A 27,762-nucleotide genomic window follows, 5' to 3' on the forward strand; every position below is an offset into this window, starting at 1 on the left:
CTGTCTCTCCCTGCTAGAAATCTTGAATTGACCCCAGAAGTGCTCTGAGGTTGAAGAGATCTCTCTTCCGCTTTAATATTCCATGTGTACTGGCTTTGGCTGGGCCCTGAATACTGCAGTATCATGAGTCTATTTTGACGTCTCCTCCGAGCCGACAAACAAGCAGGGTGTAGTGCAGCCATGATTCTCTGGCAGCCGTGAGCTGAACGGGATTACGCTTCCTCCACAGGAGTTTCAGGTGAGCCAGGTCTGGATCATTGTGGCTGCATCTGACCATCAGCCTTTGAAGTCTGGTTGTCCCAACTATCAAGAGCCAGCTAGGGCTTCCCCAGCAGAGCCAGCCAGCTCACCAGGACGTCAGTATGAGCCATATGCTGCAATCTCAATCCTTCATTCGAGTCCTGGGTGCTGTAATCCTGCTCAGCCCGCCGGCCCTGCTGAAGGTGGCTGGTGCTCTTGCTTGGGGGAGTGGGAAATCAGACAGCAGGCTCTGAAGTCTCCTTCAGGAGCAAGAAAGCCTGTGGTCTTCAGGCTTCTAAGCCAGCTCTCCCCATTATCCAACCCCCCCCAACAAAAGACAACCCTCCCCCCCCTCCTGCTTCAGAGCACGACCCACCTCTAGCTGACGGAGGTCAGGGAGATACTTGCCCATGGGGAATGTCATTCCAGAGTGTCTTTGTTTGGGGCTTCTCACTCCTTTCTCTGCAGCATCTGGCTACTGGAACAGTGTCTCCCTGGTTAATCTGGACTGCAGCTCTTTCACATTTCCCTTCCCCGCTGCTGGATGAGTGGGATTCTCGTGGGCCAGAAGGTCAGGAATCCTCCACCTGTCTCCTTTCCACCCAGGTGCAGCAGCTCTGCTCGTGTCCCTAGTGGAGGATGTTCGGCTCAGAATACATGCTGTCCTCGCTTCCGGCTGCATCTCACTTCTACAGCCCTGCTTTCTCGGCCCAGCTCGCATCCGCTCCTGTCTGCAGCCTCTTCCTCCCAGCTCCCCTTTTCAGCTACCAGCTCTTCCAGCCCTGCAGCCCTCCGGAGCCCTGCAAACAAGCATTGCTGCTGGCGAGCCAAGGCGCAGGTTTGGGGGAGCTGGGGGACTTCTCAGGTAAGCTAGACAAAGGGACCCCAGGGGATAGGGGTAAATTACCCAGTTTCCAGCAGGACGCACAGTCCTTGCTTTGAGCCCCTGGAAGGTCCCGAGATACCAGAATTTAAAATCATTGTGATGCGATTGTGTAGGAGAAGGGTTCAGTTTAGAGACTTCTAAAATGTATTGGTTTGTTATCCCCTCCCTCTAGACCTTACCCAGCTCGACCCTGGGTACTGTGGCAAGTGGAAGGATACAAAAAATAGTCCTAATAAACCCCACCCTGTCTTAAAAGATTTCTTCACTATGTATCGTATGCAAAGCACATGATGGAGCGGGATGGGGTGAAGATGTGACCGGCCCCAGCAACCTTCTGTGCTCACTGGTGGTGTTAGGTGCCCATCTGTCCCTGGGCCAGCCCTTCTGCCCAGCCCCAGAGCACACGCTGCCATGCCCAGGCTTTTCAAGGGGGGTTATTTCCTTAACAGAGGTTAGCGAACAACCAGAAAACAGCCTTTTAACTCATTTTAGCCTCAGGCTGTCTTGCTCCTGGCAGTTTCCCAGTCTCAGTCAGTTTTGCTGGAGCAACAGCCCCAGGGCTGCTTCCATGAGCCCCTGGCTCTGGGGACCCACCACAGGAGTTAGCTCCACTCTGGTGTGGATTTCCTTCCCCAAGGCGCAGCCTGTCTCGGTCCATCTGCCCCAGCTACCACTAGCAGCCCTTGATAGGCCCAGGCGTAGTTTAGCCTCTTTAATTGGCTGGATTGGGCGCATCTGTTCTGGCCAGGGGAACTGGGTTCAGTGTATCCATGGGAACCAGCTACCCTGTGACACCCGCCCAAGTGCAAGCAGGCCATCTTTTTGTTCTGTGTTTGTGCAGCCCTTAGGACGGTGGGGTCTTGGTCCCTGGCTGGGGTTCCGGGGCACTACCGCTAAACCGAGGATAACCTCAATGCCACCCATCCCATCCTAAATGCGTTCGAGATCGTGAAGCACTCAGACACTACCATGAAATGGCCCAGACGAAATCAGCCGAATGAAATCTAGATACTGAAGAGTGAAGGCTTTTTAGACTTAAAATAAAATGAACAGCAAGTCTCTTGAGGGATCTCCTCTCCTCATGTGGTTGACTGAAAGGTCTCGGTCTCGATGATGAGAGACAAAGGCCCTGGTAAGGGGACAGGCTGTGCATGGGAGGGCATGGGGCTGGTGGTGAAGGGAGGGGTGGACAGTGCCCAGTGGAGTGTGCTGCCCACTCTTTGTGCCCCTAAGCTGGTCTGGTGAGTGGTACAAGCTCATTTGGGGTCACTGTGGCTTTTCTCCAGAGGAAGCTCGCCCGCAGAAGCAGAGACGAGCCCGAGCCAATTACAGCAGCTGGCAGCTGGAGGAGCTGGAATCAGCCTTTGAGACCACGCGCTACCCTGACGTCTTCATGAGGGAGGCCCTAGCCCTCCGGCTAGACCTGATAGAGGCCAGGGTTCAGGTACCGGACGCTCAGGCTAGTGTTTGGCAATAGCACCTTCCCCTGGTCTGCAGAGCTTACAATGAACTCCTCTCCCTGACCCCCTGGCCGGGAGGGCAGCTTATTGTACCCAGCCTCTGAGGCTGCTGTCCAGGGGGCTAGCACACTGCTGCAGGAGGCTCTGTCACCTCCTGTTTGCTCTGATCTTCGCTGTGCTTATTCCCAGCCCTGTCAATGTTTCAGCCCCATTGGCACTGGTGCCCGAGGAACCCGCCTCGGGCTGGGGAAGGTAAGAGGCGGGAGGGAACCTTTAGATGGTGGGCTCAGCTCTGCCTGCCTGTTGGCTCTGGAGGCAGTAACTCTGCAGCCACAGGTCATGGGGGAGAGCTGGAGTAAGGATCAGCCTCCTCTCAGGGTTGGGAAATGGCTGAAGTGGGGAGGTCGCCCAGCTGCATGGTGGGGCAAGTGTGAGTTTGTGGGATCTACCCAGCATGGCCCCCACTCTCTATCCTGTTTTTCCCCTCTCCTCACCTCTGACACCTTTGACAGCTGCCCCGCTCTGAGCTGGGCTGCTGTTTGCCAGGTCTCCGGAGAACAAGAGTGGTGGATCCCTCCCATTTCTGGTGGGTCTGGGGTGGGGACATGAGGCTTGAGACCCATTGTCAGGCTCAGAGTGAGAGAGCTGCTCTTGTCCCCCGGTTTCTCTGCAGCCCCAGCTCACGAGGGAGGGAGTGGTGTGCTGGGAGCCCATGTGAAAGAGTCCGGTTCCCCGGTGGAGGGTATAAAGGAGATTAGGATTCTCCCTCTAGAACTGGGTGTGTGTGTGTGTGTGTGAGAGTGAGAGTGAGAGTGAGAGAGACTGACTTCCTTCCTTCTGCAATGAGATTTTTCCCCATTACGTGACATGACCTGAAATGTCTATTGTGGTTTAAAACTTCCACTTGTGTAACCATCTTTCTGGATTCCTGGAGCTACAGCTCCCCCAGAGGAGCCTGGGGAGACAGATGCTTTATAAACCCCCATGCTTTCCAGTTTGCCAGCAGCACGTGAGAGTGCAGGCAGGCAAAAGGATGGTTTGTTAATGCCTGTTTTCCTTTGGGTTTCCCTAGGTTTGGTTCCAGAACCGCAGAGCGAAGCTGAGGAGACAACTGAAACTGCAGGGTCGAGCTCTGGACCGAGCCCTCACTAGGGACTCGTCTGCCTCAGGACACAAGAAGCCCCAAGCCCCCCAGGAAATCGAAGGTTCAAGTAAGAGCTCTAGAGTTGGAACACTGGAAGGAGACCCGGAACACTGGTCAAGCACTGGCCCCAAAGGACAGTCTCCTCCTGGACCTCCCCTGTATAGGGGAGCTGAGGCCACCGGGGGGACCAAGGCCAGAGGAAATTTAGTCCTACAGGACCCCCAGCTTGTGGGTCAAGGCACAAGAGCATGAGGCTGAAATTGACCTCCTCCCCACCCCCCTGCAGTTCAGGAGCAGCCTGACTCAGAACCAGACCCAGCAGGGCTCTGGGCACACACAGATAGTGCCTGAAACTGATCCTGACATCAGTCCCCCGTTCCCGTACCTCTCCAGCCTCTGGGCCTTGGACCTTCGCTCCCAAACAAAGACTGTAACCATTTCTTCAGGGAGCTATAGTCACCGTGAATGGAGCAGGGAACATCAGAGGCATTATAGGGGCTTCCCAAGCCCACTGAAGGCTGTTGTCCAGCCTTGTCCATCTCTGAGCACCCTTGGTGCCTCCCTGTTTAGTAGCTGTTGCCTGAATTCCTTTTCTCTGATTGGCATCTGCATTACACTTCCAAGCACCTGCACTCAACGAGGACAACAGCCTGTCAGAGACTTTGGGTCTAAGATACCCTGGTTAAAATCCTTCCATATTTGAGCAGGGACAGACCCATCGCCGGCTCCAGGCTTATTTCTCAGGATCCCTTCACTAGAACACATGCATGACCGCGTCCTTAGCAGGGGGATGTCGCCGCTCTACTCTGGGTTGTCTTCTTCAAATCAGGCTATTTTTGTCATAGGCTCTGGTCCAATGAGCCTGTGTTTGGGATGGTTGCCAATTTTGATTGGACGTATTCTTGGAGGTTTCATCACATGACATAATCTTTAATTAAAGATTAATTCCAGGGGACTCCAGGGCAATCCTGGATGATTGGCTTAGCTGGGGCCTTGGAGCCCCTAGGCAGTAGAACTGGGCCCCTGAGCTGTGTGACAGTGCAGAAGTATGAAGCAGGCAGACTCCTGATCTTCACACTATAGCATGGCTTTTGGGACTGTGGGGAGTTCTCACCCGCTATCCAGAGCCAGGGAGGGTAACCAGATATCCTCATATTATCAGGCCTGTCCCATTATTAGGGGCTTTGTCTTGTATACGCAACCATACCTCCCCCTGAAAAAAGGTGTCCCGATTTTTCACACTTGCTATCTGGTCACCCTAGAGCTAGGGATCCTTCTCCATTGTTCAACTCCGTGCTTTGTGGCTTCCTGGCTATTCCCTCCACTCTATACCTCCCATGACCACTAGAGGGCCTTGAGGTTCTGCAGGTGTTACAGCTCCTTAGAAGGTGCCTGGGCTGTGTGCGCTGGAGGAGGCCACGATTCCTAAATTCACCAGCGGCTGGACATTTGTTTCTAGTCAAACCCTGTGAGGTGCTGGGTCAAACCCAATCAGCCCACTGTCTGCAAAGGCTTGGGGGGAGTATCTGAAGCATCTTCTGAGGGTGAGGAAGGGAAACAAAAGTCTAACTTCTCTGCGGTCTGGCTGAGCCAATGTCATTGGTCCTAGCATAGGGCTAGCGGGTGGGGGGAAGGTGAGCCCCTTTGTTCCCATCAATTCTTTCCCATCAGTCTGGTCAAAATGCTCCACGTAGCCACAGACAGAGGAGACAGACTGTACTGTGAGGGCCAATTCTGCGTTGGCTGTGACCGTTCCACCCCCTAGAAGCCTTTGCATCTCTAATACTCACGATCCTGTGATGAATGGAAAGGGGCAGAGGAAGTAAAGTAAGATGAAAGAGGAAGCACAATGCATGCTCAACCAGACTCAATGAGCTGGCACTCTTCCCTCTACCACCAGCTTTCTGGTGTCAGATGCGGAGCAGAAGTATTGGATTATTAGAGATACTGCTGCATTTAAAGTGATTTGCTTTTTCTTCCTGTTGGATGACGATCAGATAAGTCCTAGAAAAGAAACTAGTTCATAGAACTGTTCTAGAGTCACAGGGTGTATTGTGGAAACTCCCTCTCTGTCCCCCACTGATCAGAGAGCAAAGACACTAAGCCAGGAATATGAGTCAGACGTGGGCTAAGAATCATGTGTTCCCGTCTCAAGTTGCCCAGCGCGCAGAAGTGAAGAAATGCTTTTCCAAAGGCAGAGTTGGTGGGAGAAAGGAAAGTTGTGAGCTGAGCAATGACAACAGAGCAGCCAGTAACACTAGTTGCAGGATACACATGCTGTATATGAGTGGCATTCAGTGCCTGCAGTCCAAGAGCCAGGTGGCTGAAAGATAACCGAGCTCATTATCTGTGCACATGTAAATGCCTGTGTGTGCATGTATAGGGGAGTGTCTGTCAGCATGCATGTACTCGTATGTTTGCAGGCAGGCACACACATGTAAGCATATGAGCAAGCTTCTCCTTTCAGGGCCTGAAAGCATGGGGGAAATCTGTGTGCTGGGGAAAAGATCCACACCAGGTTTTACTGCTATTATGGCCCGGCCTGTATGAATCTCTTCCCAGTGCTTAGATTCCCAGTCCAAAGGCTGCTGTTGGACAATCGGCCGGGCGGGGACTGTCTCTTGGTTGTGTGTTTGTACAGTGCCTAGCACAGTGGGGTCCGGGAGTGGGGGGCACTATCTCCATACAGCTAATAAATAATAGGAACCACTGCTTCAGCTTCAGTCCTTTTCTTTCATCTCCTATCTCTCTTTCCCCCATCTCTTCCTGCCCCAGTGCTACAATGTGGCTGTTCTGGTGTATTTGCTTCTTCGCACTCAGGCCAGCTACGTTTGCTGCTGTAAAATGCAGGGGAGATCCCATCGGCTCCATTGTCTCTGGACCGACCGTTTGAAGGGTGTTTCCGTCTGATTAGTTGTCCATTGGCCAAATATTCAAATTCTGACCTCCCTTTGTGCCCAGGCAGTCACTTGCATGTGTGAGGGCAAGGGCAGGCAAATCCCACTTGTGCATACTCATCCGGCGCAGATGGGTTTTACAAATGGAAATTCTGCTGATTGTGTGTGTGAGAGCGAATACACAACCAAAATGTTCACTTTGGTGATGATGTGCAAAAGTAGAGACTGGGCTGAGGCTCCTTTGAAAGCTGTGCTCGGAGTCATTCTCTTTCCCATACAAGCTTGTTCCATAGAAAGCTCTATAGGCACAGGAGAAGAGTATATACTACTGGGTGTGTGTGTTACATTTTGTAGTGTTGCCAACTCTCATGATTTTATTGCAAATCTCATGATATTTGCTGTTTTTCCTAAAGCTCCAGCTCCTAGGCTCATGGGATTACATGAGAAGTGTTGCCAGCTCCTGTGATTTGATTGCAAGTTGTGTGATACTTGATACTTTTCTTAAAGCCCCATCTCCTGGAGTCATGTTATTACATGAGATTCTCAGCTTTTCCTTTTTTAAAAATTAAGTGTCTAGCCTGTGGAGAAAAGCTTGAAAACACGACCCCGAAAGGCTCAAACACCAAGAGATAAGCACAACAAACCTCAAATTTATTTATTTATTTATTTAAAAATTCTCTCTTTTTTGGGAGGGGGGACTTGACTCTGTTTTTTAACCCTTGGGGTTGGCAATACTGATATTGTATATTTTGTAGAGTATACGTGTTGCGTGCTGTGTCATTCTCAGCATTGTGTATGTTGGGGTGACTCTTGCGTGTGATGTTTGTGCATCTCTCTTCACATGTGTATCTGGCAAGGGGTGTCTCTTGTGCTCACTCTCTGAGGTGTGTATTTGGGGTTTGTCTCTTCACAGCAAGTGGACTTTAGCCTAGGATTGGCAGCTTAGGGGACTAGTTTCCAAAACTTGTTGCTGCACAAGCAAGTGGACTTTAGCCTAGGAGGGGCTCCAGATAATGAGCTGTAGGGGAACCGTGGATGCGGAATGACTAACTCATGAGCTGTGTCTGTGTCTTTGTGATTCAGAGCGCAGCTGTCTCTGAAGCATACGTTCTGATAGGGGAACTAGAACACAGTGCTATCAGTGATACAGGCTACAGATGTGATGTGATGAAGTGGAAAGTAAAGGCTGCTCTCGGAACCTGGTACTGGTAACCGCCAGCAACCTGGGATTTCATGTTTAAAGGCACCAACATTTTCATTCTAACCCTAAGGAAGAAAAAAAGAGACTTGTGTGCATGGAAAGGGGATGAGAGACCCCTCTCTTTCATTTCCTATCTGCCCCATATATATATATAGAGAGAGAACTATTCCCACGGGTCTGTTCACCGCCTGCCATAGCCTAGTGTGATGATATCAAAGCTCAAGGCAGCTTGGCTGGCACAGTGAATCACATCTATTCACTGTGGGCTACCACTGTAAATACTTTTGCCAGTATTGGGCACATGAACCAGCCCAAGTCCCTCCTTAACATATTTTCCACCTGCGTCACCTGACAGCAACATTTTCCTAGGATGACGCCCTTTGAAAGTGAAAACAGGAAGATGGATTTTAGGGGATGGGAAAGAGTTAAGTTGATCCTAAAGCAGCTAAGTCCAAAGGTTTCATTTGCTCCCTTTTTATAAGAACTCCCTTCTGCCTCGGCACAGTAGCCGCTCTCGTCTCCCCTTTATCCTCGCCTTGGTCATGTGAACAGCGTCTCTAATGGAAAAAGAGATTGGACAAAAGAACCTCGGGACCCCCAGCAACAATTAAGAGTTTCATTAAAATACAATAGGCCAGTTATTGCTGGCTCATTATTAAGCTATAATAATTGCTAATTGTCTTATTAGCATTTAACAATTATGCAAATAATGAAAAACATTTCATAAAAGTAATAAAATTGCCCTTTTTTACATCAATAGTTTTAAAATCTAAAGTGATGATGATTTTGCTCTCCGGGGTTTATTGGAAATGCCTTTAAAGGGGAGATAAACCTCTAATGATGCCATCCACAGAGCAGGGTTGAGATTGGGTAGGGCACACAGAGGTCTGGTCTACACTACAGACCTATATCGGTATAACTCAGGGGTGTGAAAAATCCATCCCCCGAGTGACATCGTTATACCGACCTAACCCCCTGCATAGGCGGAAAAGCTCTTGGGGTGGTGGATTAACTATGCTGATGGGGAAAGCGCTCTCCCGTCGGCTTAGAGCGTCTTCATTAAGTGCTACAGCGGCGCAGCTGCAGCCGTACAGCGGTGCTGATGCAGCGTTTGAAGTATAGACGTGTCCTGAGCTATGTGAATTTCCGCTCTCAGTGCAAGGACTCAGACTGTTTCCCTTTCACTTGCAAAGGAGCTGTCTGCACATGTTGGTAAAATGTCATTTTTCCTTTTTGGAGACCAAGAGAGAGGATATGGCCACTAGCCTAGGACTTGGGGCAATGGCATTCAGGCTACTGCTCCACCACAGGCTTCCCCCCCGTGTGACACTGGGCCTTCTCTAAGCTGAGGTGAGCGCTTAGTGAAGACCAGGAGGTTGGTAGTTTCCACATGAGTTAGCTGGTTGATGTAAAGGCTGGGGGCCTGATTTTAAAAGGTATTTAGGTGCCTAAGTATCCAGGATTTTACCGTGGGTTATGAACACGCCTTTCTTTCATAGTGAAGACAAGGTCTGAGTAGGGTTGCCAACTTTTCAATAATTAAAAACCGGACATTCCAGCAGGAGTGACAGAACCTCTCCTTCCCACTTGGGGTGACTAGCTGTCCCAATTTTATAGGGACAGTACCGATATTCCGGGCTTTGTCTTATATAGGTGCCTATTACCCCCCATCCCTTGTCCTGGTTTTTCACACTTGCTGTCTGGTCACCCTATTCTCACCCCTGCCCTGCCCCTTCCCCTGATGCCCTGTCCCCGTTCGCTTCTCTTTTCCCCTCCCCTCATTGCTTGCTGCTCTTCCCCTCTCTTCTCCCACCTCTGTCCGGGTTGGGAGGGACTTGCCTGCGAAGCCGGAGCTGGAAGATGCATCTACCCAACGCAGGTAGGCGGCGGCCCTGGCTGAGTAGGTGCTGGCGAGGGTGATGACTTGGTGCCTCCCTGCCCGCAGTAACCGGACTTCGGGTGTCTGGTCAGTAGATCTGACTGGACACCATCAGGTCCCCTTTTGACTGGACTCCTGACTACCCTAGGCCTGAGGCTCAGATCCTTAGGTGTATAGCTCCCATTTAGGTGCCCTAGATACCATTGAGGATCTGGGCCTAAGTGCATCTGTGCCTCTGATCTCCATCTGTACAATGGAGATAATAGCATTTCCCTACCTCACCAGGGGATCCTGAGGATAAATACCTTACAGGGTGCTCAGAGATAACGGGGCCAGATAAGTTGATAGATGTCCGTTGGGTTTTTCCCTGCCAGGAAAGACAGGACTTCCCTAGAAAGTTCTGGAAATGTAGTTTAGAGCTAGGGCTGATACAAGGTACTGGCTCTGATCTCTTGCCAGTTGTGTGTGGTGGGGATTTATCCATCTATTAAATGCAATAGACTGAAAGAGGTCAATAGAAAAAGTCTTATTGAGCAGACCTCAACTCCAGGGCTTTCTGTTATACTTGTCTTTCTAAACGATAGACTCTAGCTTGACAGAGTTATGGGCTGGATGCAGGAACCACTTGGTGACATCTTATGACCTGGCAGGAGGTCAGACTGGAGGATTGTAACGGGCCCTTCTGGTCTTAAACATTCATGAATCTATGATTTGTCATCATTGCATTGTGATTCTGTGGTCTGGCTATTTTTGGCTTGGATTTGCTGATGTTTTGATGTGATATATTTTTCCATTAATCATCTAGATGACGCCTGGATATTTAAATCTGAATAAAAATGTCAAAATCATGCTTGTTTGCAATGTTGTTGTAGCCGGGTTGGTCCCAGGATAGGGAGAGAAAAGGTGGGGGAGGTGAAATCTTTTATTGGACCAAACTTCTGTTGGTGGAAGAGACAAGCTTTCGAGCTCCAGGGAGCTGAAGAAGGCCAGAAGAAGAGCTCTATGGATCTCAAAAGCTTCTCTCTTTCACCAACAGGAGCTGGTCCAATAAAAAAATAATACCTCACCACCTTGTCTTTCTAAAATCATGCTTTGCATTGGACAGGACCCAAGATAACGGCAGTTCCTGCCTTGAAGTGTTGACAATCGAATATCCAGTAAATGAAATTTAACTTGAATATCTCTGCACTTGGCTCATTTTCCTTCCCCGGTCCATTTCCACAACGCAGCGTTCCCAGCTGGAAAAGCAAAATGGATAATTCATTCTAAAGCTGGTGTCAGTGCTGCTAGATTAATGCATCAGGGGCACGTGGTATTTGTAAAGAGGTGAGTTTTGCTAGTTCTTCTAGAGGTTGCCAGTCTACTCTTCCTGGCACCTGTGCTACTGGCACAGTGCTAGGTTTAGAAATAATTCGTTTCATACTTTGGCTTCCAACTTGGAGGTTTGTAGAGAAAAGAATGTGGAAAAAAGAGCTAAAGCTGGTATTGTGCCGACTACATGATGGTCTCCTAAGCAGCCACAGACTGGAGACCAAGAAATCCTGATTTCTAACTCTGCTGCTGACGTGCTGGGAGAGAGACAAGGTGTGGGAGGTAATATCTTTTATTGGACCAACTTCTGTTGGTGAGCGAGAGAAGCTTTTGAGCCACACAGAGCTTTTCTGGGAAAGGTACTGCTACCGTCACTGCTAAATGCAGGGTGAAACAGATTGTTTAGCATAAGTAGTTAGCACATATCTAAGGGACCATTCACGATCGAGTCGCCTGTTAATGCCTCTGCAGTCATAGGACAAAAAGAGGGGGTTGGCGGATTATAGGTTGTTGTAATAAGCCATAACCTGAAATGCTGTGTCAGTTAACTTCTGCCTCAGGCTAACATTTATGTCGGTATAACTTATGTCGCTCAGGGGTGTGAATAAGCCACCCTCCGGAGCGACATAAGTTACACTGACCTAAGCGCTGGTGTGGACAGCACTATCTCTGCAGGAGGGCTTGTCCTGCTGAGATAGCTGCTGCTGCTCGGTGGGGGACGGATTAATTAATTGGCTTAGAGCAGCTACACTAGAGGTCTTACAGTGGCACACCTGTGCTGCTGTAAGCTCTCTAGTGTAGCCATAGTTAGTTTTTCCAGTATGTAAATCAAGGATAACACCCATTTACCCACATGGCCTGGGCTTGTGAGGGTTAATTTGTTAATGTCTGTAGCATGGTTTGAAGAGAGAAAGTGCTATCTAATCACTGACAAACATGATCAGCTCAGTTCACCAGACTTTAATCTCTGCTCCACTGATAACAGGTGAAAAAATCAAAGGATGGCAGTGGCAAACAAGTCTGAAGGAAAGAGTAAAACTGGGAGGGGCGTGTTCCCATGGTGATCCATGATAAGGAGAGGGTACCGCACCCAACCTAGCATGTTCTGGTTTGAAAATCCAAGCTTCATTTTCGGTTTCAGTGATACGCAGTGGTAAGATCTCTGAATGATCAAGTAACTGGAGTGTTATTTCTGTTTATGACGGTGCAAAGATCACTGTCTGTTTGAAAACCCAAGCTTCATTTTCGGTTTCAGTGATACGCAGTGGTAAGATCTCTGAATGATCATGTAACTGGAGTGTTATTTCTGTTTATGACGGTGCAAAGATCACTGTTTAAGTCTGATCCGTCGGTGAGGGACCTTAATGCCTTTGGTCTGGGCTTGTCACCTTCTAAAATAAATTGTCCTGTGTGTCAAACTTGTTGCATTGAGTCATGACCCAGCATAATCCTGTGGCAGCCCCACCATATATTTCTGGATCCTTTTAATGTCCTGCTTACCTCATTTGCAGGACACCTGATACTTTAGGACTCTCCTATCCTAGAGAATTGGAATAGGTGACTGTCTCGTCTGCAACAGTTGAAGTTTCTTGACTCCATGTGTGGGAAAAGAGGCAATGGTATTAGAGGAGTGGAGACAGACCCATTCACCATGAGGGGCAGAGGGAGCTCTGGGGGTGTGAGGATCAGAGACCCGCCCCCAGATATGAGATCCTTTTATTTATTTATTTTGATGGGAAATCACTTTATGTACCAGGATAACTGGATGTCACTTGTTCCTGATGCTCAAGATTCCTTACTCCAGGCTTGGGGGATGGATTTCCTCTTGAGAAGCGTCCCCAATGCACCCAGCGTAGGGATTTGCAGGTTGACACAAGTGCATCCTGTGGCTGTAGCTTATTTCACTTTCAGCTTCCTTAAATGTGAAGTCACGTTTGAACTTGAATTTTATATTTTTCTCCAGGCACATTACAGGTAAAACCGCAAACTGGCCTCAATCATGGGTGATTGGTGTAGTTTGAAAGCATTTTTGAGTGGCATGTGGAGCTATGAAATTGTTCTTTGTTTTCTCTGACCTGGGCCTTTTAAATATCTGAGGAATCAGCCTGGCTGCCTTTTGGTACGGCACAGATGATTCAGCATGTTATAGAGGAAAGAGAGACACACGCTCTGATCTCTCATGGATACTTCCTTCCTGTTTTGAGTCCTTAATCTAAACTAAGTCATTAATTTTGAAAGCATAAGAAAAACATGCCCCGCTAGTGTTGGGAGAAATAACAGCCATATATATAAACCAACGGGGAGAAGACAAAGTTTTGTTAAATGCCAAGTAATTTCACAACATGGGTAGGATAAGATTTTCCTGTCCTTGAGATAGCTTCCTCTTACCCATGTCAGCAAATTGTAATCTTCACCCTGGCTCCAAAGGTCTTGAAATATTTTGAGATATCGGTATTGCTAACCCTGAGTGTTCAAAAATAAGGAATCAGGACCCTCATGGAATCATGAGATGGGCATAAAAATCATGATTTTTTTAAAAAATGGGGTTCTTTTTAGTAGCCTTGTGTTTTAGTGCCTTTAGGATGCACTCAGGTCACATTTCCAAGGTTTCATCCACAAGGTTTTGTGATGAAAGCTGAGGTTCTCAGGTAATCACAGGATTCCAGAGCTAGGGCTTTTAAAAAAGCACCAAATATTGCAAGACTAATGATAAAATCAGGAGAGTAGGCGATCCTGGGATAAAGTGTATGGAAACTGGGATGAGTTTAAGAAGTGACAGCAGACAGTAGTGCCTGGAGCTGATGTCAGTAGCAGTGGGGTACAGTCAGGGTATGCTTGGCACATACTCGCCAGATCATGCTGTTATTTAGAACTAAGGAGATGATGAGTTAAAAGTGAAGCATTTTTGGTCAATAATGACAGCAGATATATAGCTTTGTGCTTGTGGCTGGCTGCTGCTGATCAGCCAGCCAGCCAGCAATGTTTCCAAGTCTTCCAAACTGTGTATGGGCATGTGTTAGGAAAGAATCTCGGCAGGCGTTTATTGTGCTTGTGGAATGAACTCCATCGCATTCGAGAAGTCAGGCACCACTGGACTTTCAGAGCAGGGTCAAATGAAATTTACAAAGGTCTGGCATTAAATCCAGGAAAACGGAACTTAGACCGAAAGAGCACATGGAGAAAAATAAGACCCAGAGCAAAGTAGTTGTTGCTTGTATTTTGAAATGTTACACAATATTATTGAGTCGTTAGTAATAATATGGTATGAGCTTACTATCTCTCATATGTCATTACCATCACCTTTTACCATGTAATGGGAACCAAATGCCTATAGTGTACCAATGAGTGTCTCCCACCTGAATTTTGCTCCGTGCACACAGCCTAGAACCAACTACCAAGGGAAGTGGTGGATTTTCCATCTCTTGAAATCTTCAGATCAGGACTGAATGACTTTACAGAAGATTATATGCTTTAGTCAAACACAAATGATTGGGCTCAGCACTGGGGTAACTGGGTGAGATTTAAGGGCCTGTGTGATAGAGGAGGTTAGACCAGGTGATGAAGGAGATGTCTACGCTGCAGTTAAACACCTGCAGCTGACCTGCGTCAGCTGACTTGGGCTGTGGGGCTATATAATTGCAGGGTAGATGTTTGGGCTCGACTGGTCCTGGGGTCGCAGGGCTAAATTCGGAGCCGCTATCATTTTCACATTCCCAATGCTGCAATAGTTGTACAGCAAACACTGCAGGGGAATGCTTACCTCCACAAAACCCCGTTTTCACTGAATTAAAAAAAAGAAATCCCACAAGTGAATTTTTTAATTCTGTCGCCTCCCTCCTCCTCATTTCAGCAGAACCTGCACTTCTTAAACTCCCTGAAGAGGACTGAGTATGATGCCCTAATGTCCACAGTAATGAGACCATTGCCTCTTGCAGATTTGCAAGCAAATGGAGGTTAAGAATTGGTTTGGGTAATCTAGTTTTGACTGGGCCAGAATTCTCTGCCGTGGACGTTTCTGTTAACATTTGCCCAGAAACTGCACCTTCGTTTGCCACACACCTGTCCAATGGGGTGAAACAATTCGGGTTTTATGCCGCATTTCTTCTGACTGACCTCATCAAGGGTTGATTCATTTCTAGCATAACCTGAGCAGAAACAGATGTTTGCCTTCTGCTCCTTTGCTGAAGCCACACAGCACTAGAAAGCTGGCTCAGAGGGTGCAATATTTCCTATCAGCACCAACTTTCTATTGATTGTTTTTGTTGTAGAGCAACATATGCTAAGGCCTTATTACAAGGGATTCCTATAAATGGCACACAGGATTAATAATGTATTTATAACACAACTTTGTTTTAGTATAAAATGATCTATAAACGTGTAATAAATGTTTTATAATGTTTTTGTAGCCTGTTATAAATGATAAATGGGAGACTATAGATGCCACATCAAATATTGATGCTGCATTGTGTGCATCTTTGTGCTGTTACTGTTCAGGAAACCATTAATAATAAAGTGAATGGAGATGTAAAAGTTGCTGACATGCCCAGCAAGCCATTTATAATGAAATGTATAATCCTTCCCATAAAGTAAATACATTGGCTGGTGATTGTTGATGAAATGGAAACACACTGTGAATTATTTGTAAGGTATTTATATATTAATGTATATTATCCATATCATGTCATAGAAATGCCATTAATATATTATATTGGATGTATTAATTCTTTATACCTAATTTATAGGCAGCTCTTAGAAGAAAGCATTATTTTGTGTCCTTTGCTGCTTTGTCAACTATACCAATACGTTTCTTGTGAGTTCCTTGCTTTTCCAGCTGTTTCTTTTAAGTTGATAATGTTAATTGAGGCTAGCGGTCATGATCCCTTCCTCCTGCCTACCCCTGGTGTAACTCACTGGGGTAGAGGCTCAGCTGAAGATGTGCCCTTCTGCATCTGACCAAGGCCCAGATTCACAAAGGGACTTTGGTATTGCAAAGCCGAGCGGTATGGTGCCTAACTTTTACACATGTAGAAAATCTCAGGACCGCCACGGCGCTCCTAAAAACCTGAATTAGGTGCCTAGGCATCTCTACAATGAAGTAGGAGAAAGAGGTGCCTGAGAATGTGCTCCACCAAAGCCAGCATGCTATGCAGGGAGATGCCTAAACTAGCCAACGGGAGAGGCCAAGGCAGTGGAATGTACTAAGCCCTGTCCTCTCACCAAGGCGCCTAAGTCTGGACTGCAGCGAAGTGCCTCTCTCTGCTTGAAGATCCACAAACAGGAACTTGTCTGCTGGAGTCAAGCTCCTAGGGCATTTCTTGTGGGAATGATTTAGGCACCTGCCTCGTGCCCCATAAAATGGACGGAGTAGGAAGTGGTCGTTATAACTTTTAGCCCGTTGGTTATAGAACACGTTCCTGGGATTTGAGAGACCTGGATTCAATTCCCCCCTTAGCCCGAGGAGGAGAAAGGATTGGACCAGGGATCTGCCCTGTCTCAGGAGGGTGCTCTAACCATGGAGCCAGGGGATATTCTAATGTAGGAGGGTCCCTTAGTCTCTCCTGTTGAAGTTGTTCCCCATGGATATATAATGAAAGAGGGATTGGAGCAGGGGGACCAGACCAGAACCAGGATTGCCCACCTTCCAGGGGTGTGTCCCAACATTGGGCTGTAGAGCCGTTCTGTCTCTTTGGCCCAGTATTTATCTTCAGGGGAAGAGGCACTGAGAAAATGGTTCTGTAGTCCAGTGGTTGGGGCTAACAGCTATAGGGTGGCACCACCACTTCTTCCTCCTCTGACCAGTATTTGAATGGGACCCAATCAGGTAGGTGGCCTCTGAGCACATCCAGCCAGTTGGGTCCTACATGTGACCAGGGCCGGCTCCAGCTCTTTTGCTGCCCCAAGCGACAAAGTGAAAAAAAGATAAAGCCCCGATCGGCGGCAGCTCAGCCCCACCCCTTCATTCTTCGGCGGCAGGTCCTTCGCTCTGAGAGGGACTGAGGCTATGTCTACACTACAGAATTAGGTCGGATTTATAGAAGCCGGTTTTATAGAAACCGGTTGTATGCAGCCGATTGTGTGTGTCCCCACCTAAAATGCTCTAAGTGCATGAAGTCGGCGGACCGCGTCCACAGTACCGAGGCTAGCGTCGACTTCCGGCGCATTGCACTATGGTACCTATCCCACAGTTCCCGGAGCCTCCGGCGCCCATTGGAATTATGGGTTGAGATCGCAATGCCCGGATGATGCAAAGCAGTGCCGCGAGGGGTTCTGGGTACATTGCGTCAGGCCCCTCCCCCGCCGTCACAGCAACGGCAGACAATAGATTCGCGCCTTTTTACCTGGGTTACCTGTGCAGACAACATACCACGCCAAGCATTGAGCCCGCTCAGCTCAGCTCACCGTCACCATATCTCTTCCGGGTGCCGGCAAACGTGGGACTGCATTGCTAAACAGCAGCAGCAGCTTACTGCCTTTTGGCGGTAGACGGTGCAGCATGACTGATAGCCTTCATTGGCGATCTGGGTGCTGGCAGCTGTGGGGCTGGCAGCCGTAGGGCTGCATTGCACCAGCCCCTTGCCTTTTGGTAGAAGATGGTATATTACGACTGGTAACCGTCTTCATCGTACTGCAGTGGCTGTCGATCATGGGCACCCGGGCAGACAATGATGGTTATCAGTCGTAGTATGCTATTTTCTGCCAAGTGCCCAATATTGTCTGCTAAGCACCCAGAAGAGGCCGAGGGCTATCTGGGTGCTGGCAGACATGGGGCTGGCAGCCGTGGGGCTGCATTGCACCAGCCCCCTTGCCTTGATGATGATGGTTATCAGACGTATTATCCGCAGGATGGGGCAACATTGCTACACAGCAGCAACCCCTTGCCTTTTGGGCAGTAGATAGTATATTACGACTGGTATCCATCGTTGTCATACTGGGTATCAGATCGTGCAATAGACCTGAAGGCTAACTGCCAAGCGCCCAGTATTTGTTGCCAAGCACCCAGAAAATGCCAAGGGCTATCAGTCATGCTGCACCGTCGTCTTAAGATGTAAAAAATAGATTTATTCTGTATTCATTTGCTTCCCCCCCTTCCTCCTGCTAAACCCAGGCTTTTGAGTTCAATCTTTGGGGGGGGGCATTCTGTGTGACAGTTGTTTGTGTTTCTCCCTGATGCAAAGCCACCTTTCTTGATTTTAATTCCCTGTACCTGTATGCCATGTCGTCACTCGCCCCTCCCTCCCTCCCTCTCTCCCTCCCTCCCTTCTTCCCCTGGTCCGTCAGATACTACTTTCGCGCCTTTTTTCAGACCAGACGCCATAGCCAGCACTGGGATCATGGAGCCCGCTCAGATCACCGCGGCAATTATGAGCACTATGAACACCACGCGCATTGTCCTGGAAAACATGCAGAGCCTCCTGGACATGCCAAAGCCAAACCAGGACCAGCTGAGGAGGAGGCGATTGCAGCGCGGCGACGATAGTGATGAGGAAATTGACATGGACCTCTCACAAGGCACAGGCCCCAGCAATGTGGAAATCCTGGTGTTACTGGGGCAGGTTCATGCCGTGGACCGCCGATTCTGGGCCCGGGAAACAAGCACAGAGTGGTGGGACCGCATCGTGTTGCAGGTCTGGGACGATGCCCAGTGGCTGCGAAACTTTCGCATGCGTAAGGGCACTTTCATGGAACTTTGTGACTTGCTTTCCCCTGCCCTGAAGCGCCAGAATACCAGGATGAGAGCAGCCCTCACAGTGGAGAAGCGAGTGGCGATAGCCCTGTGGAAGCTTGCAACGCCAGACAGCTACCGGTCAGTTGGGAATCAATTTGGAGTGGGCAAATCTACTGTGGGGGCTGCTGTGATCCAAGTTGCCAGGGCAATGAGAGACCTGGTGATATCAAGGGTAGTGACTCTGGGAAACGTGCAGACCATAGTGGATGGCTTTGCTGCAATGGGATTCCCAAACTGTGGTGGGGCGATAGACGGAACCCATATCCCTATCTTGGCACCGGCGCACCAAGCCACCGACTACATAAACCGCAAGGGGTACTTTTCAATGCTGCTGCAAGCCCTGGTGGATCACAAGGGACGTTTCACCGACATCAACGTGGGCTGGCCGGGAAGAGTACATGATGCTCGCGTCTTCAGGCAGTCTCTTCTGTTTCAAAAGCTGGAGGAAGGGACTTTCTTCCCAGACCAGAAAATAACAGTTGGGGATGTTGAAATGCCTATCGTGATCCTTGGGGACCCAGCCTACCCCTTAATGCCATGGCTCATGAAGCCATACACAGGCAGCCTGGACAGCAGTCAGGACCTGTTCAACTACAGGCTGAGCAAGTGCCGAATGGTGGTGGAATGTGCATTTGGCCGTTTAAAAGCGCGCTGGCGCAGCTTACTGACTCGCTCAGACCTTAACGAAAAGAATCTCCCCATTGTTATTGCTACTTGCTGTGCGCTCCACAATATATGTGAAAGTAAGGGGGAGACATTTATGGCGGGGTGGGAGGTTGAGGCAAATCGCCTGGCCGCTGATTACGCGCAGCCAGACACCAGGGCGGTTAGAGGAGCACAGCAGGGCGCGGTGCGCATCAGAGAAGCGTTGAAAACCAGTTTTGTGACTGGCCAGGCTACGGAGTGAAACTTCTGTTTGTTGCTCCTTGATGAACCCTCTGCCCCTCCCCCACCACCCTGTTAACTCTACTTCCCTGCAAACCAACCACCCCACCCTCCCCTACTACCCTCCCCCCTTCGAGCACCACTTGCAGAGGCAATAAAGTCATTGTTGCTTCACATTCATGCATTCTTTATTAATTCAGCACACAACTAGGGGGATAATTGGAAAGGTAGCCCGGGATGGGTGGGGGAGGAGGGAAGGAAAAGGACACACTCCAATTTAAAACTTTAAAACTTATTGCTATGGAAATCATCTAGGGTGGAGTGAGTGGGTGGCCGAAGGCCCCCCCACCGTGTTCTTGGGCGTCTGGGTGAGGAGGCAATGGGACTTGGGGAGGATGGCTGCTGGTTACAGAGGGGCTGTAGCGGCGGTCTCTGCTCCTGCTGCCTTTCCTGCAGCTCAACCATACGCAGGAGCATATCACTTTGATGCTCCAGCAGCCGGAGCATCGACTCTTGCTTTCTGATTACAAGTTGACGCCACCTCTCCTCTTCAGCCCGCGTTTCAGCACGCAACTTCTCATCTTCAGCACGCCACCTCTCCTCTCGCTCATATTGGGCTTTTTTAAAATCAGTCATTGACTGCCTCCACGCATTCAGCTGTGCTCTGTCAGCGTGGGAGGCAGTCTGAAGTTCAGTAAACATTTCGTCACGCGTCCTTCGCTTCCTTCTTCGAATATTCACTAGCCTCTGCGAAGGAGTAAGATTTGCAGCTGGTGGAGAAGGGAGAGGTTGTTAAAAAAGATACATTTTAGAGAACAATGGGTAGACTCTTTCACGTTAGATTTTGCTGTTCACAACATCACACAGCACATGTGCTTTCGTTACAAGGTCGCATTTTTCCTCTTATATTGAGAGTCTCCTGGTTTGGTGTGAGAGATCACTCACGCAGTGCCAGGACACAGATTTCAGCTTGCAGGCAGCCATGGTAAGACATATAGTCTTTGGGCTTTTTTAACCTTCTTAACATGTGGGGATGGTTTCAAACAGTTCTGCCCTCATTTCCCATACCAAGCACCCGTGCCATTTAAAATGGGTTTGCAATGTAAAAGGAGGGGCTGCGATTTCAGGTTTAACATGCAGCACAAACCCAACTAACTCCCCTCCCCCTCACACCCAATTCTCTGGGATGGTCACTTCAACCCTCCCCCCCACCGCGTGGTTAACAGCGGGGAATATTTCTGTTCAGCAGACCAGGAAGGGGCACCTCTGAATGTCCCCTTAATAAAATTGCCCCATTTTAACCAGGTGACCGTGAATGATATCACTCTCCTGAGGATAACAAAGAGTGATAAGGAATGGATGTTGTCTGCATGCCAGCAAACACCGGGACCATACGCTGCCATGCTTTGTTATGCAATGATTCCAGACTACGTGCTACTGGCCTGGCGTGGTAAAGTGTCCTACCATGGCGGACGGGATAAGGCAGCCCTCCCCAGAAACCTTTTGCAAAGGCTTTGGGATTACATGAAGGAGAGCTTTCTGGAGATGTCCCTGGAGGATTTCCGCTCCATCCCCATACACGTTAACAGACTTTTCCATTAGCTGTACTGGCCGCGATTGCCAGGGCAAATTAATCATTAATCATTAAACACGCTTGTTTTTAAACCATGTGTAATATTTACAAAGGTACACTCACCAGAGGTCCCCTGTGTGCCCTCAGGGTCTTGGGTCAGTTCGGGGGTTACTGTTTCCAGGTCCAGGGTGACAAACATATCCTGGCTGTTGGGGTAACTGGTTTCTCCGCTTCCTTGCTGCTGTGAGCTATCTATGTTCTCTCCATCCTCATCTTCCTCGTCCGCCGAACCCGCTTCCCCGTTTGCAGAGAGGGACTCATAGAACACGCTTGGGCTAGTGGTGGCTGCACCCCCTAGAATGGCATGCAGCTCCGCGTAGTAGCGGCATGTTTGCGGCTCTGCCCCGGACCTTCCGTTTGCGTCTCTGACTTTGTGGTAGGCTTGCCTTAGCTCCTTAATTTTCACGCGGCACTGCCGCGCGTCCCTGTTATGGCCTCTGTCCTTCATGGCCTTGGAGATCTTTTCTAATGTTTTGCCGTTTCTTTTACTGTTTCGGAGTTCGGCGAGCACTGCTTCATCTCCCCAGATGGCGATCAGATCCTGTACCTCCCGTTCGGTCCAGGCTGGAGCTCTTCTGCGATCCTGGGACTGGGACTGGGACTCCATCATGGTTACCTGTGCTGATGAGCTCTGCATGGTCACCTGTGCTCTCCACGCTGAGCAAACAGGAAATGAAATTCAAACGTTCGCGGGGCTTTTCCTGTCTACCTGGCCAGTGCATCTGAGATGAGAGTGCTGTCCAGAGCGGTCACAATGAAGCACTGTGGGATAGCTCCCGGAGGCCAGTAATGTCGAATTCCGTCCACACTAACCCAATTCCGGCCCCCTAAGGTCGATTTTATCGCTAATCCCCTTGTCGAGGTGGTGTTAGGAAACCGGTTTAAAGGGCCCTTTAAGTCGACAGAAAGGGCTTCGTAGTGTAAACGTGTCCAGGCTTAAGTCGATTTAACGCTGCTAAAGTCGACCTAAACTCGTAGTGTAGACCAGGCCTGAGGGACCCGCCGCCGAAGACCCGGACGTGCCGCCCCTTTCCATTGGCCGCCGCAAGCACCTGTGTCCTTCACTGGTGCCTGCAGCCGGTCCTGGCTGCCACTCAGGCCCAGGTTTTCAAGTCTGAACTCCAGAGGGGGAAGCTAACTAAGCAATGGATCACTTGGAGAGGGATGCTGATCATTTGATGAGGCTGATTAGAGGATCACTGAACAAAGGGGACAGGAGGTTATAAAAGAGAGGGTCTTTCACCATTTTGAGAGCACGAGTGGAAGGGCATTGACTATAGGGTCAGAGTGAGAGACTCCGTCATTCAGAGGAGAAGCGATGAACTGGGGGAAAAGGATCCTAGACACCCGACAGGACTCTGATCTAAGCCCAAAGAGTGCTCACAAGAAGAGTGGTGAGGAAACTGAGGTTGGGAAACGCATGTAGGCATCTCTTCTTTTTGTCTGGACCTGTTTGTTTATTTATTTTTTGTACTATCTAAAGTAAAGAGTAATTGTGTTCAGAACCTCTGCAAAGCCCACGTGTGGGCCTGTTTGCTTTACCTCTCATGGGCCCCTGAAGAGTTAAATTGCAAAGTGCCCATACAGTTGGAGCCTGAGGAGAGGGTGTGCTCAAGCTACTGGGGAATCTAAGGGGTCAGCACTGGTCCTGGGGCAGGGCTGATGAGAGGGGGAGAAATAGGGGACAACTGTAGTGAGGCCCCAGTTCAGGCCCCCACCATGTCTATAATGTCTGTGTAAATACAGTGAAATGGGAGGGGAGGCACTGTGAACATGAGGTACTACAGTCTCAAATTTCTCTCAATGGGTCTGCCTGGGAGCCTAGAACAGCTGGGCTGTGGATCCCAATTTCCTTGAAGGGGTAACAGACAGAAAGCCTGTGCCTATGTGCCAGAGAAGCCAGGGGAAAGATAGTGCTGCAGTCTAAGGGAAGGTTAGGAGCGTGCTGGACTAGCGTATGGGACCCGAACAACAGCCTGGTGAGTGTCCACAAAGGGAGCTCTGCCAAGGCTGTGCATGCCAGTGGTCAAGCCATGCCAACAAGTTTAGTAGCTTTCACAGCCTCTGAAAACGTGGAGTACTATGTGACATAGGCAGCCAAATGCTTGTCTTCCCCCAGTTTGTGAATCGCTCTGAGGCTGAAGCAGGAGTTAGGCATCTGGATGCCTAGAGTGAGGCAGTAGGGTGCGTGCCCAAAGGCAGAAACATAGGCAGCTAGAGAACTGAAAACTTAGGTGCCAAGAGCATTTAGATACTGATGGGGATGAAAGGAGTTTTGTGGATAACAGTGGAGCCAAAACTGGGACTTTGGGATCTCAGTACCTTTGGGGAAGGGGGCTCAAGTCACTAACTGCTGAGTGTAAAAAATGGCCTAAATTCAGATGCAACGACCCCTTGTCAAATTCTCTTTCAGGCGCTAGCCTTTACGTTCTGGATCCAAGATTCCTGGGAATTGCTTCCTCCAGCAGCTCCTTCTCTTCTGTGCTCCGATTCGCTGTCAGCTGCACTTGTGTGCAGCTGTGTCTGGGAAACAGCAAACCCACTCTGTCCCCACACCCTCCTTTCATTCGAGCTCCCTATGCCTGATCTAGGCTCTGCGTTAGCAGAGAAGGCTCTGCTCATTCAGTTGTAGGGAAGCATGAGAGAGATATACAATGTTCCCAAAGATGGGGCTGGAGCTGCTGTCTTGCATATGCCTCATTCTCCATTTGGATGGCTGGTTTGAGACCTCCAGGCCCGGTTTGCTGAGCCTTGTGTACTCATTTATTTACACCAGTGCAAGGGAGATAGAAGAAGTCACTTTACATCCACTCTGCACTGGCGGAAATGACAACACAAAGGGCAGGGTAACAATGAAGGGACCCTAGAGCTGTTTATCATGGCATGTTTTTACAGCATTCCATCCACTCCCCCGCTGTCTGTTCTAGACCCTACCCCCTAAATCCAATTGTATGGTGCAGTGGAAGTAGTAGCTTCCCAGCTCTAATATAAATTGCTGCTGTTTGCTACATCCTCTTCCCTAAATTTCCTGCCCTGATCCTGCATCACCCAGTACCACCAGCAGCTTCCATTTTACTAGAGTTTTGTAGGATGAACAAACCCAGAGAGCAAGGACGTGCACGTAGTGTTTGGAAGAGAGTGTTTGCTCTTCAACTAGACACGCAGGCTGCCTCTACCTGCTGAACTAGCAACGCCACCCTGGTAACTCAGCAAACATGTACATGAATTTCAGCGTGCTAAGGAAATGATACACATACACCCTAGAGATGGGCTGGAGAAAAATTAAGTTTGAGTCAAACATTTCTAAAGGGAGGAAGTGTTCAGATTTGCAGCTTTGGTTGAGGCTCCTTTCTGATGCACACCAGTCAGGTTTCGGCAGTGGGGCTGCTCAGGGTGTGCATGCTTATATGGAACTGTGACATGCCTTTTCATTGGAAACATGCATGGAGTGAACAGGTGTCAGTCTGCTGAAAAATCAGGAGCTGGGGGATACATAAATGTAGGGGCAGATGGGTTATTATATGAACAGGGGACAGATGAGGAAAATGGCTTCAAGATGTTTCTTCACTCAGCTAACTTGTCTTGCCACCTTTAAACCCCTAACATTGTCATCCAAACAGAGAAGGATTCAATTATGGCAAACGAGTAGATAATAACCCTGTAGTCTATGTGCTCCAGCTCCCACTAGTCGATCTGCTGCTTACCACCCGGTGCACATCAGCTGTAGACTATATGGCATTGTCTTCATCAACTCTGCCCCAGAGTTGGAGACAGGATAATCAAGTGGGGCTACATCACTGGCCCAAATGCCTGAGACTGTGGAAGAAAGCTTCAAAATATGGTGCATCTCCTGTGATGCCAGCTGCTTAAGCACCAATTTTCTGGCAATCACATGTGCAGGGAGGTGGTGGGAAGCAGCATGAGGACAGGACAAGGAGAAGACTCAATGATTCTGAACCATCATCTGAATGATTCCCCACATCTGTCTAGATGCACAATTGCCCCTAGCAGCTTTGAAGCAGAGATGTCCTCTGCACTCACATATGAGGGGAGAGAGGAGGGATACATGGGTGGAAGTTTCCCTGAGTCCTGTTATCTCCACCCCAGAGGATGTTCTGCACTTGACCCAAACCAGGCTAGAAAAAGCCCAGCTCAGCCGGTGTGCTAGCTCCAGGATCGCTGAGCTATCTCCCTGACCTTTCCACACCCAGGGTTATGAGCCAGAGGAAAGCACCTTCCCCTGGCTAGGTCAGTTCACCTGGCTCCCCAGGGGCTGGTTCTACAGCTCCATGGTCTCCACCTGGCTTGGGCAAGGGCCCGCACCCAGCGCTCTCTGGGTGTCTCCCAAGGCAGCAAAGGAGCAGAGCCAGAGCCCCTGGGCAGCGCCCCCCAGCAGGGCTTGGCCTGCACAGATGGATTAAGGTTTCCTGGGGCCCTGGGCCAGAGCAGGGCACTGGGGCTTCTCCCGCCCCGCCCGCAAGGCGCTTCTGCCGGAGAGCGGGATCGGGGAGCTGGCGGCTTGTGTCGGCCACACGGTCTTGGGCGCTGGGCTGGAGCTTCCCCCCGGCGCGGGTACGTGCCCCGGGACCCTGCTCACCCGCGCCGGGGCGGAGCGGGGCCGGATCCCTGCCCCAGGGAAGGGGCCTCTCTCCCGGTGGGGGGCGCCCGGTTCCCTGATCCCTCCTCCCGCCCCTCCCCTGCGCTCTCCCCGCCTCTTCCCCACAGATCCGGCCGCGGCGCGGCTCCTGCCCGCACACCCAGCAGGCTGCGGCCGGGACCCGCTGGCGGGGGAGGGCAGCGAGCCGCGGGCACCGGAGCGGGGCTGCAGGACGAGCTGCGCCTTGGGCGGCGAGCGGGACTCGGTGGCGGCGGCTCCCCGCGTCCGGGGCTGGGAGTCGGGACGCCCCGATACCCTCTGGGGCTGCTGCGGGCTCCCTCCGCTAGACACAGCCGGGCTGGGGCCAGCTTCGTCGGCACCCCCCAGCAGTGAAGGGGGGAGGGAGTTTTGTACCAGCATCGCCTGCATCCCCCTCCAGCAGTGACCGGGGGGGTCTTGCACCAGTATCACCTGCACCCCCTAGCAGTGACTGGGGGAAAGTCTTGCACCAGCATCGCCTGCACCTCCCAGCAGCGACGGGGGGTCTTGCACCAGCATCGCCTGCACCCCCAAGCAGTGACGGGGGGTCTTGCACCAGCATCGCCTGCACCCCCTAGCAGTGACTGGGGGAAGGTCTTGCACCAGCATCGCCTGCACCCCCCAGCAGTGACGGGGGGTCTTGCACCAGCATCGCCTGCACCTCCCAGCAGCGACGTGAGAGGGGCAGGAACTAGCCTTGTCTACACACACCCCCAGCAGTGACGGGGGAGGGCTTGTGCCAGCATCGCCAGCAGTGGCGGGGGCTGGTTGCAGCATTCCTTTTCTTGCCTGCAGAAGCGGCCTGGGAGGTTGGTAGCAAAAGCACTTTGCCGCAGGTGGAGGATCTGGGTCTATAAGGGAACCAAGCTGGTGGAGTTTGGGGCTCTTCAGTTCCTGGCATCGCCAAGTGCTGCTCCGGATGTCAGATTTTCCACTGGGAGCATCGCTGCAGGGATCTGCCTGGCTTCTCCTGTACTTGCCTAACCCCTGTCTCTGACTGCCCCCCCCCCACGCAGAATGGCAGCCATCAAAAACTTGCAGCTGTGGTGCAAGCAGCAGTGTGAAGGCTACCGGGATGTCAGCATCACCAACATGACCACCTCTTTCCGGGACGGCCTGGCATTCTGTGCCATCCTTCATCGGCACAAACCAGACCTCATGTGAGTAACCGGGAGCTTCAGGCGCTCCTGCTCCGGTGTGTTGGTTCCTTCTAGTATCTGGCATTATGAGTTCTCCTGCATTAAATCCAAATTCTGTCTCCCATGTAAATCTGGTGGCCTGCTTGTAAATTATTTAGGTCGGAAACACTGAGGCGTCATGGAACTGAGGTTATAGAAATTGTTGCTCATTTTAAAGCAACTAAGAGTCATTTAAAACTTGACTGGAAAAAAACACCACAGAAAATCCTGGCAGGACCATGCACTGAATGACTTAATAGCCGCTTTAGGCTTCCCATGAACAATTATGTTTTTCAACACTCAGTACTGGATCTCTCTTCTGTTGCACAGGGGGTTTGGTTGGCTGGAGTGTTGGACAGGGAGCGGCAGGGATGTATTTCTGTGCTAGGTATCATGGCCTTTCACATGGAACTTCAGTGCCTAGTACCCACCTGAGTGCCACCTGGGCTGTTGGAAGAAATCAGGCTGTGAGTTAATTCTCTGTCCTGCCCTATTGCACAGGGGCAAGGGAGACTGGGTTGGCATGTGAGTCTGGGTCCCGAGGACCATGGCAACGGGGGAAGAGTCAGAGTGTAGTGTCCCGAAGCATTAACTGTGACTCAGGCTGCGCTTGAGCATTGTGGCCTTTACAGGGTGGGAGCGCTGTCCTGAATGCCATCTCTTTCAGCTCCTTGAGGTGCTCTCTG

At 50.2% G+C, this 27,762-nt stretch overlaps 2 protein-coding genes across 2 annotated transcripts in view; both read left to right on the plus strand.

The window, feature by feature from the left end:
- The first annotated feature begins 868 nt into the window (after window positions 1–868).
- On the plus strand, window positions 869–26,304 carry LOC112112186 (homeobox protein unc-4 homolog). The gene is made up of 4 exons (XM_029911275.1): window positions 869–1,105; window positions 2,413–2,570; window positions 3,659–3,797; window positions 25,988–26,304. The coding sequence occupies exons 1-4, from the start codon at window positions 880–882 to the stop codon at window positions 26,302–26,304; spliced, it is 840 nt and encodes a 279-aa protein (XP_029767135.1). The 5' UTR covers window positions 869–879.
- Window positions 26,029–27,762, plus strand: part of MICALL2 (MICAL like 2) — a 33,698-nt gene continuing 31,964 nt past the window's right edge. Inside the window, exon 1 of the mRNA XM_024207986.2 lies at window positions 26,029–27,058. Coding sequence (XP_024063754.2) covers window positions 26,916–27,058 — 143 coding nt within the window. The 5' untranslated portion in view covers window positions 26,029–26,915. The remainder of the gene's footprint in view (window positions 27,059–27,762) is intronic.

The sequence above is a fragment of the Terrapene carolina genome, unplaced genomic scaffold (genome assembly GCF_002925995.2).
Source record: "Terrapene carolina triunguis isolate 2854851 unplaced genomic scaffold, T_m_triunguis-2.0 Scaffold93, whole genome shotgun sequence".
Classification (NCBI taxonomy): domain Eukaryota; kingdom Metazoa; phylum Chordata; order Testudines; family Emydidae; genus Terrapene; species Terrapene triunguis.